At 37.1% G+C, this 17,739-nt stretch overlaps 1 protein-coding gene across 3 annotated transcripts in view; it reads left to right on the top strand.

Annotated features, from left to right (window-relative positions):
* The window catches only part of grin2ab (glutamate receptor, ionotropic, N-methyl D-aspartate 2A, b), a 163,824-nt gene that overhangs the window by 106,122 nt on the left and 39,963 nt on the right, over nt 1-17,739 (top strand). For all 3 annotated transcript variants that reach the window (XM_073949349.1, XM_073949348.1, XM_073949347.1), the window contains one exon: nt 11,603-12,198. In XM_073949349.1, coding sequence (XP_073805450.1) covers nt 11,603-12,198 — 596 coding nt within the window. The remainder of the gene's footprint in view (nt 1-11,602; nt 12,199-17,739) is intronic.

The raw sequence follows: 17,739 nt of genomic DNA, 5'->3' as shown, positions 1-17,739 counted from the left end.
CAGGCCTGTACCGATGCCACATTCAGTGCCTGCTTGTTTGCTGTCATTCTGATATCAAACACACACAGTTGGATTCAGATTAGACGATTGTTTTAAACATTTTCTTTCCCCTGAACCCTCATAGGGTGCCTTTGCAGAACTATAGCCAATCTGCCAAATAAAGTCCCATCCAATGATTTTTAAGGCATCCGAGTGGAGAAAAGCCAACAGTTTAATCGCTAGCAATGACGAATTGGAGAGAACCGGTGGTACCCGCATACCATTGATCCTTAGGCCATTATTCACCAATGAAATTGTGTGGTTTGGATACTGTCAGGTTCTTTCTTGCTGCACATTTTTCCTCTCTGTCAGTCTGTCCAGGTCTGCCTTTATCTAATTTATCTCTGCTTTGCTATCTTAACTGGCTCATTATCCCCTGCTCATGAGATTTCATCATTTGTTGTACCCTCTCGGTGCACGAGTAATTTTATGATACTGAAATTTTCCATCGCTGCCTTCAGCGAGGCAGAAATCTGAAAGCATCCCAAGACACAATATTATGGCTGCAGTTGAGCCGTGATACAGTGAACGCTGAAGTTTCTTTTTTTGTGCAGTGTAATCTGAGTATTAGATTATGTTGCAGTTTTTGCTGATGTCTTGAAGGCTGCAATCACCAAATTGCATGGGTTGTATGGGACTTAATGTCATTTTTAGTCTTTGCTGATAAACAGTTATAAGAACTGGATAAATTGGTGGTTCATTCCGCTGTGGCGACCCCTGATGAAGGAACTAGGCGGAAGGAAAATGAATGAAGGAATGAATGAATGAAAAGACTAACTAAAATATTGGTCATAAGTTATTTTAATTCAACATTCACAATAATATTGACTTGTAACTTGTACGTTTCAAGCTCTTTGTAACACGGGTGGGGAGTTAAAATGGAAAGTTCATCCAAAATGAAAGTCTACTCACTATTTACTCATGCTCAAGTGGGTTTAAATCAAGTTTCTTTCTTCATTTGACCGCAAAAGAAGATATTTCGAAGAAAGCTGAAAACCTGTAACCCTTTGATTTCCATAGTAGGAAAAACAAACACTATAGATGTCAGTGGTTAAAGGTTTCCTGCATTCTTCGATATATCTTCCTTTGTGTTCAACAGAAGAAAGAACGTCAAAGAGATTTGGAGCAAGTGAAGGTTGAGTAAATGATGACAGAATTTTCCATCTTCAGGAAATTATTATCCTAAATAAAACAAATACATTTATAGGTATGATGTGTAAGAATATAAGAATTTTACTCACCTGGGAAATGGAGGCCAGGTGGATGGTTTGTGAGCACAGTTAAGTGCACACAGCATGCCATATTATCTGATAATTGTAGGAAATAATTCCAAAAGGCAGTTGACTGTGCAAAGCCACATAAAACAAAACAAAAACATGATGTATATGCCGAGTTCAGCGGCTAATCAGCCGGAATCAGCTGATAAGACATGACTGCAACCAGCGAGACCTAGCACTGATAAGTGCCTAGCACTCAAGTGGCCAAGCCCTTAATTATCCCGACTTAATGTAAATGAAACGGATGAAAAGTTTACCCACTCACAGGTGTCATGAAGGGTAATATTAGCTGAATGCACTAAAATCGTTCTTTTTTCCCGGCAGTAAACACCATTTTTGCTGATGTAAATTTGTCCATTTTAACATTGGGATCAATATAAATGTGCTCTATTATTGAGCCAGGACTAGCGGAATTTCGATAAATTGCCGTTTCAGTACTTCCGTATTAGCTTCACGAGGGAGAGCAAGATGTTGCTGCTTGTTTTTTAGACATGAAATCCTTTTCAAGGGAGTCTACTTTTCTTTTGCTCTCTCTGATTTGATCACAGCTTCAGGACAGTGTGCTTGCAGAGACTTCATGTATCTCTGTGTACCTGGACTCTTGCTAGGGTCAGTTTCCTGACTGTTGGATCCCCAGGCTCTAATATGCGATTATGAAGGCAGGTTAAAGTATAGGTTTCACAGGAACTGGCTCACGGGTGCGGGTGTACAAGAGGTGATCTCTTCTAAGTGTCCCCGGTTGATCTGAGAGGTCAATGGTGGAACAACAGCCAGTGGTGATGGCAGAGAAAAGTCTCCACTGAACGCCCGAGGTGCCGCTTTCATGCCAAGAAAGAAGTACGATCCCAGTCGCTCCTATCCATCATGACTGAGCTCTTCAGTGAGCATCAGAGCGGGGGATGCCAAAGGGTTGAACATGCCCTACCAAAAAAAAAAAGAAAAAAAGACAAGTTTTGTAGTTTGGGCTTAACTTAAACTGGAAGAGATAATTAGCCGAGTGCTGTCTAAATGAATAACCATCACATCTTTTACCCTCTGTGAATTATGCTTAGTGACTGACATAACTCATTCCTGATTTTGTGCATGTTTTAAGAGGACATGTTATACTAAAATCACTTTTATTAGTGATTTAAACACAGCTGTGTGGTAACAGTTTGATTATAACTAGCTTCTAATGGTAAACATGTGTTTTTGTTTTGTGTTCAGAAACACTTTGATTGACATTCTCTCTTTTGCGTGTTATCAGAGGAAGAAAGCTCCTCCCATTAGTGACGATCTTCCCCTCATTAGCATATGACATTAGTGTTGTTTTTGAATCTCCCACTATGCTGACTCACAGGCATTTGTACCTCCGCCCTCTTTTGAAAATTTAAAGCGACAGTCACCAAAATGGCACAATTAGGGTTGAAGCCTAAAAGAGTCAGTTTTTAAAGAGTTATAAAACATTACTTATGGTGTATTTTGAGCTGAAGCTGAACACACACACACTCTAGGGATATCGGAGACTTATTTTACATCTTGTAAAATTGGGCATAATAGGTCAACTTTAAAGAATATTGTGTTAAAATTGTTGTGCAGGATTTGTTAACATTCAACACCTGTGGTATACACTACCACTTAAACATTTGTGGATAGTATGATTTTTATTTTATTTTATATTTTGTAAATAAAAAAGCCTTATTATTATTATTATTATAAATATTGAAGACAGTTTTGATGTTTAAAAAACATTTTGAAAACTGAGACTTCTTGAAAGATTGAAGGTACAACTTTTATTTGGAATATTATTTTGCTTTATTTTCTAAATGTCTATACTAAATCTTATTTCTAAACCTTCTGATTTATGTTTACTTGAATTAGAAGTATATTCACTGTTTGCAATTATTAATATTGGTAGAAAAAAAAGTCTCACTTTTTGACCAAATATTTTGAAGTGCCACAAAATCAATGCATTTTATTTGAATCATTTGAAATAAAACAAAAAAAACTAAAATCAATTGATTTTAAATGTAAAAAAAAAAAACTATCACAACATTTTAATTCACAGAGAGAAACATTATATTTTATTTGAGAATTCAAGATTTTTTAATAATTTAGTATTGTATAGTTTTCAAATATTTTATTTGCCTTTCAATTTGTGCTACTTGTTTTAAGTACTTGTTTAAACTTTTATGTTCACTAAAATTTGTACAAAAAACAATTCAGTATTAAAGGGCACCTATTATACCCCTTTTACAAGATGTAAGATAAGCCTTTGGTGTTTCCAGAATGTGTGGAAAGTTTCAGCTCAAAATACCCTTCAGAAAATTTATTACTGCCTCCAGAATCTGCCCATTTTGGTGTCTGAGTATGTTGTAGCCTGTTTTGTAGCCTGTGGTTTTAAATACAAATGCTGCTTCTCCCCGCCCACCGTTCCCACACGTGTCTGCTTTACCTGCTTTAAAGCAGATAAACAACAGTCAGTGACAGAGACAGACTCGGATGACGCTGAAATACAGCTCATTAGTCAAAAATACCAAGTAAGTTTAGTTCATGTATTTGTGCTGGAGTTTATTCAAGCCCTTCTGAAACGATGAGTCACACACAAATGCCATTTTCAGTACACACACACATATTAATGTTTACTGACATCATGCGCTGGCTGCGGTTAAGTATTAAAATAGCAATTTTACTTAAACGTGCTGTGTTTAAAAATGTTTTAAACTTATAAAACTTATGAAAATCACAGAAAGATGTAACAAATATTTTAATCCCAGTTTATTGGCAAAAAATGTTCTGTAGACATTTGTATAAATGTTATTATAGAAACATGGCACCTGTCAATACAAGTCCTACATCAAGTTGTGATGGGCCTCAAAATCACTGGGATTTTAACATCAGGAAATTTTTAAAAAGTGATTTATTGTGTTTGTATCACTCCAATATAACAGTGGACACACTATACCTACACACAGTTCTGTCCAAACTGCTTACAATAGTTGATTTTCATCATCTTTAACTTAATCTATTTGTGTTGGGACAACATGAAGTAATTTTGTGGAACCCAGCATTTGTCATAGTGTGTCATTATCAAACACTCTTCCTAAATGCACTCTTTCAAAATGTACACTTGCCGTTAAATATCAATATTGATAACGTTAATAATATCTGTTTACCGATTTGTTTCTGATATATTGTGCACCTTTTCGTTTTTTTTTTTTTTTTGTAAAATATCGTGAAGCAAGTCAACCCTGAAATTGCAAGTCTGCTTACCACCTCCATCAGTCTCCTTGGCTAGAAGTAATGGGGGTGGACGTTGTTGTTTTTTTCCTATCCTGAGGTCCTTTTTTTTGCTTGTTTTTTTCCCTCTCCCTTGAGTGTCAGTCACACAGTCGTTCAAACCCTGGCCAGTCTCTGCTGAGTAATAGAGGAACGGAGAGCTCTTTCTTTTTCTTCTGCAACTTTGATGAAGTGAGAACGGCAGGCATATTTCCACCAAAAATGGAATTGCTTTGGGACATGCAGCATACATTGAAAAAGATTTATTTCAAATGTCTTTAGTGGCAGAATAGCTCATTACTCTCTAATGTGTTTAAGCTTCAGTATTTAAGAAAAAATGACCGTAGGACAGCCAACTCCCAAGTGTTGTCTTCTGACTCATAATGCTAACAACCATCATAAACAAATCAAATAATCTTTGATAAACAGTATTTTGGAAATACAAATATGGGCTGTTCGGTATGTGTCTAATCAGTAAGCATCAGTGTATATGTGTGGATGATCTGGATAAACTCTAGAGATTACTTCAAAAGATCCATGAGGATGCTGAATTATTGATATGATTTTTTCCCATAACTTCTAATTTTACATTTCATAGCATTCCAAAGCTGGAAAACAAAAAGTAAAACAAAACAAACAAAAAAAATCGACCACAGAAGCAGTGTTATGTTGCAAGGGTGTGTTCTGGCTATATTTAAAAAAAAAATACTTGGATCAAAATATAGATTTTCTTTTGTGTCAAAAGTCATTAGAATGTTAAGTAAAGATCAAGTTTTGTAAATATATTTAGTAAATACATACAGTAAATACCTCAAAACATAATTTCTGGTTAGTAACATGCTTTGATAAGCACCTAATCTGCTCAATTTTAAAGCCAACTTTTTAACATTTTGATTTTTTTGAAGCCTCAGATTCCAGTTTTTGACAAATATTGCCTGAAGCTAACAAAAAGCTTTTTCATTCAACAGTCATGCCAGCAGACACACAATGTCGTAAGACATTAATATTAGTTTAAATTTAAGGCACCAGTGTCTAAGGAACAATGCTAATTTGACGTCCAATAACGATGTGAAATGACATTGATACTTTGTTTTAGGTTGTGTTGGAAAGTGACCAAAATCCATCCAACATCGAGCAACATCTTAAACCAACGTCATATTGACATCAACTACTGACATTTATTTGTCAGATATGGCAACCAAAATCCAACATCTGATAGACATCAAAGTGGTAACGTCCACACAATGTCAAGTTGTAACATTAATAGAGGTTGATAATTTGTTGTATTTAGGTTGCATTGGAAAGTAACCAAAATGCAACGTCTGTTTGACCTTGGACATTGACGTTGGCCTGACATTGGGTTCTGATGTCAAATATTGCCTAATGCTAACAAAAAGCTTTTACATACAACCGTCATCCCAGCAGGCACACAACGTCATAAGGCGTTAATATTAAGTTAGATTTAGGTCGCCTATGTCTAAGGAACAATGTTAATTTGACGTCCAATAACGACGTTAAATGACATTGATACTTTGTTGATTTTAGGTTGTGTTGGAAAGTGACCAAAATCCATCTGACGTCGAGCAACATCTTAAACCAACGTCATATTGACATCCACTACTGACATTTATTTGTCTGGTATGGCAACCAAAATCCAACATCTGATAGACGTCATAGTGGTAACATCTACACAACGTCAAGCTGTAACATAATTAGACGTTGATATTTTATTGTATTTAAGTTGCGTTGGAAAGTAACCAAAATGCAATGTTTGACCTTGGACATTGGGTTCTGACATCAACCTGATTTCATTTCCAAACAAAATGCAATGCCCCCATGACGTGCATGGTGTACGTCTATCTGACCTCATGTTGATGTCCTGTTGACGTCCTGTTCCTGCTGGGATGTGATTGAGCTGCCAAAAAATTGACACTAGCCATATTTCCATCCACCTTTTTTGACTTTAGAATATTTCATAAAAAGGCTTAATGGAAATGCCAATTGTGCATACTTTTTGGAAAATGCACATAAACATATGCGCACAATTGAGAAAGATTGATCTGATAAAAAAAAAAAATGTGCACAAACTATAGCAGTAACACATTTACCAAATACATTTCAAGTAAAAAAAACACACACACATGATTTTGTTTAAACAGAAATGGACATGATGGGAAGAAGTAATGGACAAACCAGCAGACCGACCACATTGCACAACATCTGAAATCTCTTTTGGTCAATCTAAAATCCCTTTGCTAAAGTCCTTCATAAAGTGGTTCCCTATTATTAGCTCCCAGAACTGTCTTTAGCTTCTGCACTCATGCCCCCAAAAGCCACCATCCATTTATGGAATTTCAGCTTCATCTTCTGAGATACTAGTCATTTATTATATAAGAAAAAAGGCCCAATTGCCAGAATAAATTGCATTTTTCTTTTTGATATTTGACACGAGTTTATTAGGAGGTGACGATTTTGCTCTGTTTAACAGATTGGATGGAAACTGCTTTATTCGCAAATGTTTTATGCAATTATTGTGCATAAGTTTAATCCTCATCTTTGGATGAAAACATAGCTAGTGTCACTGGTTTTGCCGTCCACGGTCTTCTTCATTGCGGCAATCAAAGAGTGTTTTGATTGAGCTGCATTCGTATCAAGAAAACGGCAACTCCAAGGTCAGGATATGTGGATAAATGGGTGACAAGATTGCAGAAGTGCTTTAATGGAAAGATATTTCCGAGTTCTGACCCTCAGCGCCTCTCTGATTAAAGCAATTTCCAGGTGCACACATCTTTTGTGTGTGTTTGTTTGTATGTGCGTCTACCTGCAAACCTGCAGCGCGGCAGCTAAATCCGAACCCTCTTCACATGCTTATCAACCTCATGCCAAACTGGAAAACCTCTCAGCACCCCAACTACCAAAAAGTGCGAGTCTGTAAGATTAATTTTCCAAACCTGGTCTGAAAGCAGGTCTTTTTGATTAGATGCACACGTGTACCTAGATGTACCCCATTGCTTCTATCCGTTTACACCTGAGATTTGTGTGGTAGATTTTTGGCATACCTCTAATCCAGTTTCATCCCCGAGCCTCTTAAACCCTCAAGTGCTGCATTCACAGCGCGAAAGGGACCATCCAAAACATTGAGTGCAGCCACTACATTTGCATTGATTTATTAACTCCTCGGTGTATCTGGGACAGTTTTAATGTCTCCTGAATTGTTTGTGTGATATATTTTTAGAAGGTGACATAACTGGTTTATGTGAATTCTCGCTTTTGGATCAGTGGATAGATGTACCGCTTTGTGACTCAGTTACGTGCTGCAAATTCAATTTTCTCAGCAGGTTCAGTTACAGTGAGGTACGGTTTGGATGAGCGTACATTTACCTCATGTAAATGCGCTCTCCTTTGGCCTCTTTTTTTATTTCTTCTGCACTAATCCTCAACGGATACCTCCTCCTTACCTGTTTATTTGAGTGTCGCTGTTTGCTTAAGCTCAGTATTTTAAATCTGTCTCGGCGCCGTGGTGGACAGATCAGCGTCTGTGTGTTTGCACAGCGCTTGAACCATGATATTCATAAGCTCCATTGTCGCTCGTTTATGTGTTTGTGTATTCTGAGATATCAAGCTGTCACCGCACAAGGATGCAGTCATTATTCTTAACTCAGTCAGTGACTCCAGTGTGACAGTGTGCAGCAATTTCTGTCTTTCTCCCCTCTCCTGTATTCAGCGGCTCACTGTCTGCTCCTGATCTGCGCCCTTCTCTCTTGCTCGTTGCTGTTCTCTCTGTAGACCTTTTTTACACTTGTGTGTTGGCAAAGCTGAAGGGCTTCGATAGTAGGGTAAAGAAACTTCTGCTTTATCAGCGGCACTGAGAAAGAGCTCTTCTCCGGATTTAAATATTTTTTCAGGGGTGACGAAACAAAGCAAAATGATTGCGTGTTGTAAGACTGAATGAAAGAGGTTACCTTGTAATTTAAGGCAAAAGAACATAAAGTGGCCCCAAAATGGCACTCAAAATTGATGAATACTGTGTTTTTTAATATTTGTGTGCCATTTTACTTCAGCTTAGTCCCATATATATATATATATATATATATATATATATATATATATATATATATATATATATATATATATATATATATATATATATATATATGTATGTATGTATGTATGTATGTGTGTATGTATGTATGTATGTGTGTATGTGTGTGTTTTCACCTCATTCAAAAACATCCAAAACAACATCCAAAAACAAGCAGAAAATCATACAATTCAATGACAGAACAAATCCTTGATCACTGTCAGCTTCTTCTCCGTCAAATGATGTCACTTCCGAGTCATAGCCTTAAGAGTTTATTGCACGTATTTTATGTTCAATTTAATGCAAATGTGACAGGATGGACAGAAACATAGGGGGGACAATTGTAAATTTATTTGTATTTTATATTTGTAGTATTTATTTGTAGAATTTATTCATAATTTGATGTTTTTATTTGGTTGATGTGAATGACAACAACTTAAACTTGCTATTTCTAAAGTTTTTTTTTTCATAACAAAGTTTTCAAAGTTTTTTTTATCATAACAAAACTATTAAAGCAGTAGGTTCTTGGGCTGAGGACAAGGACAATGACAGAGTTTGTACATTTGTAAAGTGTTTTTAAAATAAAGTGTTTTTTGATCAAAAATCTGAGAACCAAATGAATGACATACTCCTTTACAGAACTCACAGAAATTAATAATCAGTCCATTTTAGAAATTTTTGGCATGAAATACTTTTTATTCACTGTATTTATGTTTTTATTTCAGGGACAGATAATGTACATTTCTGGCAGAATGTCTCATATTTTGCATGTCTTTGGATTTTGGACAAAACATGGGGTGAACATACAAACTCCATACAGAAATGACAACTGGCCCAGCCAGGACTCAAACCAGTGGCCTTCTTGCTGTGAGGCGACAGTGTTAACCACTGAGCAACCATGCTGCCCATTTTAGAAATGTTGTCTATTTTCTTAAATAAAGTCTTGAGTTTGCATTTAGTAACTGTTTTTTATTTTAATATATTTTTGATATATCAGTGATAGCAAGGCTAACTTTTCAGCAGCCATTAATTTAGTAGCATTCAGTAGTGTTACGTCCTACAGATCTCTTTCTGATATGCTAATTTCATGTCAAGAGAAATTATTTTTATTAATATTAAAAATAGCTGCTTGATATGTTTTTTTGAAATAGTATTTTTTTTCTCTGAATAATTTGATGCTTCTAAAGTTAAGAAGAATTGTGTTTTATTTTGTATAAAATAATTTTTAGAAATATATCTTAGTAATTCAATGTGTACCTACACAAATAAACAATTAACAATGCTAATAATATAAATTGTAGTCACCTCAAGCAATACTTAATCAGACCTGTAGCCAGCCTGGTGAATGGACCTTTTTGCAATTATCTGCCTCTTTTTCTATTTAATTTTGAGATTTAAATAGTAAATTTAGGTGACATTTTAAGCACAATTTTTTTTGATGAATTTGTTGAAATAATTAGCTTGTTAGATGGTCATCATAATCACATGTTTGATGTACGAAAAATATTTCCAAAATATTTAGAACAAAGAAATTACATATTTATTTTTAAACTACAAATAATCATACATTATTAGAGTAAAAGTTTAAGTTAAAATCTATAGCTTATTGTAATTTTATTGGGCAAATAACAAACTGGCCAGCACATCCAACTTTCCTCAGTCAGATAAATTTTTTTGGTGCTTTACACCTTTTTATTGGTCATGTTTTCTTTCAAGAATAAGGTTCAAGATTTAGAATAAAAGTCAAATGTTTTCTCTATTTAAAAACAGTACAGTAGTGAAACATGACCTCACTTATGTCAGATGTTTTCTTGCACAGCTGGATGTTGGACGATTGAAAAACAATTGTTTGCTTTGGCCAAAGCTAAAGTCACACCAGGATTTGGCTTGACCTTAAAAACTTTTTTTGATGGGTTATTTTTTACTATTTATGATGGCATAGCAGTCAAAATAAGACAAATAAGCTCATGTATAAGACAAATTCTGGACCTTTGTCAGTGAAGGGGTGGGTCTTCCGAACCACCTGAACCCTCTCTGGCTGTGAGCCTGATATTGTAATGCTGTATATGTGTAAACAACAGTCTAAAATATATAGATTTAGTTATCATATAAACAAGACTATATATAGCACATTATACAACATTAGAAAACAGAAGGCATATACACCACAACTATTGTACATTTATGCGTAAAAAAACAGTCTGTGCAGTGTTATTGTTCAGTCTGTACATTGTTTTCATGCTCTGTTTATTCCATATACTTTCAGTGGATGTTTTAAAACCCCATCAAACAAATGTGTCTCTGTAGTCTCAGCCAAATGAGCTTGAATGCATAATGACCAAATGTATACAAGATAAATTGCAGATGTGCGTTTGAATTTGAATGAAATATAAATCCTAGCAAAGTAGGAAACATTGGGATGTCTTCAAAGCACAATAGGTTTGAAATAAAAAGTGAGAATAATGGGCTGCAACAGCTTCAGTGACACATTAGAAGTAACATTAGTTTTAAAACATTGACTCTTTGGACCAAATTGGCTACAGGAAATCCTCTGAGAGCCTCCTGAACAGTGTGCAACTCATCATTTTGCTCATGGATCGTAACACTCAAAACCAGATACTCTTGTAGATTTAAAGTGGAGGTTAATGCTTGCAGAAAGGTAACATGTAAAGCTAAAGAAACCGTTAAAGATGTTGAGGGTTTTATGGTTCAGGTTCAGCTAAGATAGTTCAGTTGATTTATCAGAACTGACGACTTTCCGTTGGCAAGGTGGAAGTACAATTACCCAACTATCAGTGTCGGATGTGACAACACATGGTTTGTATTTCCTTGCATTTCTCTATCTAACTTTCTGTTTCTGTCTTTCCCTCCTACATGTTTCCCTTTCTCCTTTTCTCCTCCACCACCTGTTCTCTCTGCCTCTCCCTCTCCCTGTCTTTCTCTCCAGGATTCCAGTTCTTCGTTTTTCCAGTTTGGAGCCTCCCTCCAGCAGGAGGCGCTGTTGATGCTTGCTATAATGGAGGAGTATGACTGGCATGTCTTCTCGGTGGTCACCACCAAGTTCCCGGGTTTCCAGGAGTTCATAGCCACTGTGCGCGTGACTGTGGACCACAGCTTTGTTCGTTGGGACCTTCAGAGCGTAGTGACTCTAGACGGCGTCGGTGAACCCGAGGACCGAGCTCATGTGCAGCTCAAACGCATCCAGTCGCCCGTCATCCTCCTCTACTGTTCCAAAGATGAAGCAGCGCTGGTTATGGAGGAAGCCCGTTCGCTAGGGCTCACCGGGGCTGGCTTTGTGTGGATTGTTCCTAGCCTGACGACAGGGAATCTCGAACATATCCCGGAAGCCTTTCCGGCAGGGATGATATCTGTGACCTATGATGAATGGGATTATCCCCTGGAGACTCGCCTGCAGGATGCTGTGGGAATTATCAGTTCGGCAGCCGCTGCCATGTTCAGAGAAGAAGGCCGGATACCTGATGGAACAGCCAGCTGCTACGGCCAATCAGAGAAGCCGGAGGTGCCGCCAAGTGCTCTGCGCAGGTAAGCGAGAATCAGTTGTGGTTGAGTGCATGGAAATTTGCTTGCATAATGAAATGCACAAATATAGAAGCAACCCGAAGTGAATACATTTGTATATACTGTGCAGTGGTTGCACTTTGAGGCCGAGAGATTACATCAACGCTAACGTGATAAGGCAGAATCTTTTTCTGTAATCTCGACATACTTTGGACTGTCTTTTTGGCTCGCCGGTCTGTACTACAGCTTGGCCACCTACTTCTTTGGGCAAGCAGTTCCTTTTACAAGCCTAAATTCAATGGGTAACAGCACTCCTTCTTGTAACTCAATCCAGCAAAGTGGCTAACATGGGTTTCCAGAGTGCATTATTCCGCTCCGCAATAGGGGCACTTAGAAATGAGAATAGTACTTAAAGAAACGAGTAGCACTTTTGACAAATGTGTCAAAATGATTTTCAGTGTATGAGTGGCCTAAAAAAAGCTCAAAGTGAGCCTTTCATGCTAGTCGTCATGTCAAGAACTTCGAATGAGTATCAAAGACAAACTTTTCACTTTTTTCCCCAGATAATATTTTCGTTGTGCCCCATGATACGAATGCTTTTAGGGGCAAAAGCACGGCTAAAGCTATCATATTGGTTGTTTTGGAAGGCAAATAAGGACAGGCACACTCAAAGGGGTCAAGGTCTGGCTGGTTAGCATGGTCCAGTTAGCCCCTGATTGACTTGTAAACAATTGTGTCCAGAAACTGAGTGGCTGTGAGCAAAGATGGCAGAATTGGAATTGCATACTTCGGAGAAGAGCGAGCAACTGGCATTGAAATGAATGCTAACGGACAGCTTTCTCCAGGCATTACAGACCTCTATGCAGTTCAAGACACAAACTCAGCACCCTTCGCAAGGCACAAACTCATGCACATGGTAACCCATAGTAAGTCCATTCTTGACAACATGTCAGCGAACAACGTGGAGGAAGGGCTTGCGGTTTTGCGCAGAATAGGGAATAAAGAGCCAAACACTACGGATGAGACAGTGGTTGAGCAGACGTGGGCAGTAGCTAGCTGCCACTTTAATGTTTTTTTTTATGTTTAGATTTTTTTTCTTCCTTTTTTGGCTTCCACTTCCCACTGCCTTGCCCTCATCTTGCGCTCTTTTTTTCAGGAAATCTCATTGGCTGTCATGAGTCGCACTGATACACACATCTGACCATTCGGCTGGATTTCAAACAAGTTTGCGACTATTCTGAGGGTGTCACATGCTTTGAGCATCCATGACAATCTGAGGCTTAAAACTTAAAAGGATGACAGTTTTGTGGTACAGCTTGTGCTAGATTTAAGATCCAGCCGAATGTAAAGGTCAGTAAAAAAGGCATGGTCAATAAAGTTTAGTACACTCCGTTTTGTTGTAGGTTTTGAGGTCACCCATAGCTAGAAAGCATTAAATGCCAAAGTATTACTTATTTATTAAAATAATCAATCTCTTATCCAAAAAACCTGCTGTTTTTATTAAAGAATCAAACTGCTCTTAATATTTACAGGGACTCTTAACGTGTCTGAAGTTCAGCTTTTTAAGTCTTGAATATCTTAAGCACTATAACAAAAGAGTCAATTATAATTTTAAGAGGTCTTCAATTTCAGGAATGGTGATACATTTTAATGTGATTATTAAACTTCAAAAGGCTATGACTTAAATGAATGTGAGCGCTGCATGTTTCAAAGTGAACGGTTTCAGAGCAGCTTGCTGTAAATGAATAGCACTCGTTTATTACAAGCGATTGACACGATTTATATGAAAGTACATCATCATAACCAATGTTTTCTTCATAGGGTTTTTATACTGTGATAAGCAGAAGATTGATTGACCTGTAATTTGTATGTTGTAACTTCAGTCATTAAAAATTTATGTCTTGCTGATTAGCAGTATTAGGTTCGTAATTAAGAAAATATTTATCATATTGTATTGGATAGATTTGTTCTGTTTGGATGTAGCGCTGCACGATTCTGCCTATAAAGAGAATCACAATTTGTTTTTGCTTTAAATCAAGATCACGATTTTCTCACAATTATGTAGATTAGGTTAATATGAGTAGGCTAGTATTATTGTTAATTGTCAAACATGGTAAAACAACAATAATAATATTAGACCTATGTGTTGGTCTACTGTTGATTAAAATGCTAAATTTTGTATAGACTTAGAACGGTGGACTTGAATAGACTTTCAATTTGTCCTAGTCGTTAATGCACAGTAAAGTGATTAAATCAGAAAACAACTATTAAGAATTCTGAAATTTAATTGTTACGTTTGAGATATATGCTTGTCATTTGTCATTGACAACATTATTAGACCAATTTTTTCACTGGTAAAATGAGACATTTGTCATTATTAAATTCCCTCTTGCATTATATTTAACATTATGTAGGCTAGAGTAGTTATACTGACCCAGTAAACAGTTATTTTCATGCACAACACTCTGGGGCCTATCGCACACCAGACACAATAAGACGCAAGACATGTATGCCTTCTTCATGAAGACCATCCTCCATGCTTTGTTTCAGTTCATTCATGACAATTTGCGTTGTATAATTTGACAAATTGTATAACTTTTTTATTAGATGTAATATTATTTATTTTATGCAGATTTATATTTGTTTTAATAAAAACAAGTTTAGATTTGTCCTTTTGTCATGTTTTGGAGATGTATGCATCACCATATGGGGCATAAGAATAGGATGTGTGTTTGGATATGACTCAGTTTTCTGACCACACTTTGTTATTATTGTTCATTTATTCATTTGCTGGAAATTAGAATTGAATTTTAAAACAAATCTTTGCGCGTAACAAACAAAATTAGATATGTAGGCAAATGATGTCTTCGGGGGAGTGTAGACAACACCGTTTCCCTATCCACAAAAGTAAAGGAGTAAGAGTAAAAGTAAAATAAAGAGAAAGTAAAGAGGCCGACTGGAGGAGGTTCGTTCTTTATCCTAGCGCTGCAGATGGTCTGTTTAGCTCTGCATTCTCACTAGTGAAGCATTCATTTTTTCCACTCACGAATCCGCAATGGAAATAGCAAATGCACTTTAGCACGACGCAACTGACTCTTAAAGGGAATGGGAGATGTGACTTTTATTCGTTGAATGCATGTTATGCTCATAACACACCCATAACTCATTAAGAGAATAAGCACAACTCTGTTTGACCTTTGTGCTTGGGTGCAAATTGCATTTTTCTATCTTTAAAATCGCAAAAGTGGGTTGGGACATGCCCCATGCTCTTTAGACTCTACGCCTAGATCGTTTAAATACAGCCCTCTGTGTTCACTATAACAGTCTGTGGATCGATTGGTATCGGGCCCCACAAGAAATCCTTAATTATTTCTGTTTTATTTATTATCTGAGACCAAACAATCTTTTATTTTAAAAAAAAAATATTTAGAAAAATTCTCCTGCTTACATCTCGATCATTTGAGCGCCCAAATTTAACCCACAAGCAGCAAAATGAGTGAGAAACTTCTTTGCTAAAGGGAAAGTACTCGTGAACTGCCAAGGAATGGATCAGGTCAATCCACCATGTCTGTGCGAGAAGATCAACTACTAGAGATTGCAAATGATGGTGGCCTTTTATGGGATGTTTGCATATCGCTTTTTTAATGTTTATGCAAGTTCGTTATAGGTGAGTGGCTTGTGCCCTCAAGTGGCGTGAAGCGCTCATGTCTTCCAGGCACACTCAGTTGAATAGCACACCGCGAATCCCTTGACAATTTTCTCAGAAAAACACAGAACACCCAAACACTGCAGTGCTTTGTAAATTTTCTCCATAAACAAAACTTGTATCAGAGTTACAGCAATGTTTTGTCAGCTTGTCATTCTCTGAGAACATGGTTAATGGCTGCCTTGCAACCTGCGAACCATCCTGCCTCCCTCCTGGTCCGGGGTAAAATTGTCAAGCGTTGACCGATCCACAGTGATAAAAAGGTTGGGGACCACTGCACTAAAGTAGACATCATTGGTGGGTGCAAACATCCTTTCAGTAGTAAACAAACAGTGCATCAGCTCGCGTGTGATTTCACGGCCGCTAAAACATCATTGCATTAAGACGGAAATTCCATTTTTGGTTGAATTATACCTTTTAAATTCAGTATGTGACACATTAAACACCATTTAGTGGTGTCCATGTTGCAGAGCTACGTATATAAAAGTGTGAAGACTTATGCGACCGCCTTTGTGCTTCTCCTGAATTTGAAAATATAATTGGCTTAATCTCAGAGATGCTGGATTAAGATTGTGTAAAATTTAAATTGTGATCGCAATCTTTTTATGATTAATCAAGCAGCCCAATTTTAACGTACTGTAATCATATTTATTTTTATAATAATATATCATGTTTAAAGACTGAGACCCCTTGTTTACTTGCTTGAATTTCCTTATTATCCTTCTCTAAATACGTTTCCTTTCTGGGTCTCTAAGCAGTGACAAACAAGGTTGTTTCAGGCAACACATTTCCTGCCTCAATTGAGAAGGTGCTGGATATTTAAAGACGCACAAAGATTGCTATTTTGGATCCCATTTAAATCTTCATGCCCAATCCCTTTTATATCTCAATGATTGGATTGGTTTTCAGATCCGTTCTGAGCTGCGAGGGCAACCTTGTGATGTCTACATCGGGCCAGGAAGACGTCCGCATCGCACATGATTGTCAGAAACAGAATCTACTGTTAGTTTAGATTGCGAAAGCACTTGCTGTGGCTGCCTTTTTTTTCCGGAATGCACAGTTATCAGGAGTTGCCATGGGTTACCATCAGTAGCTGTTTGCAGCGTTGGTATCCGTCTGCTCCGAGTAGGTGTTCCTTTTGATCTCTCCCTCGTTGCTAAGGCTGTCTGTATCTGGGACACTGCAGACTCTTCAATGTGGGAGCATTTCGTATGACGCCACCATTCGCAGATCTCGAATTAACCTTCCAAATGCCTCCAAGAAAGACGGATAGATGTGTTGTGATGCTTGTTATAGCAAAGTGCACAGATACAGTATTGTGAGCAAAGGCAGTTTATATAACACAGGGTGATCATAAAAGAGAATCAGACTGTTGTCGTAATGTTCGGTAAGACGTCAGTTAAAGTTGAAGAATATATAACAGTTGGCTGTGTAACTCTAGGCAATCATACACGCGCAAACCTCAAATGCTGCATCTGATAAGCAGGTGTAGTTCTGGCCCTTGTCCGTCTGTTTACCCAGAGGCTAAACCCCTGTTTCTGACAAATGTACTGTATGTGTTTGTCTTAATTAAGTCTGTTACTCCCTTCACGCACACATACATTTGTATACATACAGCTGCACTCCAACTCTGTTGTATATGGTTAGTAATGCACTGATAGAAGCTTTAAATACTGGCAGATGGTAGTTATTTTTATGGTTTTGCTGTAGTTAGAGCTGCACAATATTGGAAAAAACTGACATTGCAATGTTTTTATTTTTCTACAATACATATTGCGATATTAAGTGTAATTTTAGCAGGTGAAATTAATAAAATTAATTTTATTAAATTAATTTAAAAAAGTGTTTATTAATTTAAT

Source organism: Danio rerio, chromosome 1, assembly GCF_049306965.1.
Source record: "Danio rerio strain Tuebingen ecotype United States chromosome 1, GRCz12tu, whole genome shotgun sequence".
Classification (NCBI taxonomy): Eukaryota; Metazoa; Chordata; class Actinopteri; order Cypriniformes; family Danionidae; genus Danio; species Danio rerio.
Note: the sequence above shows the minus strand (reverse complement) of the source record. Positions and strands in the feature narration are given on the sequence as shown.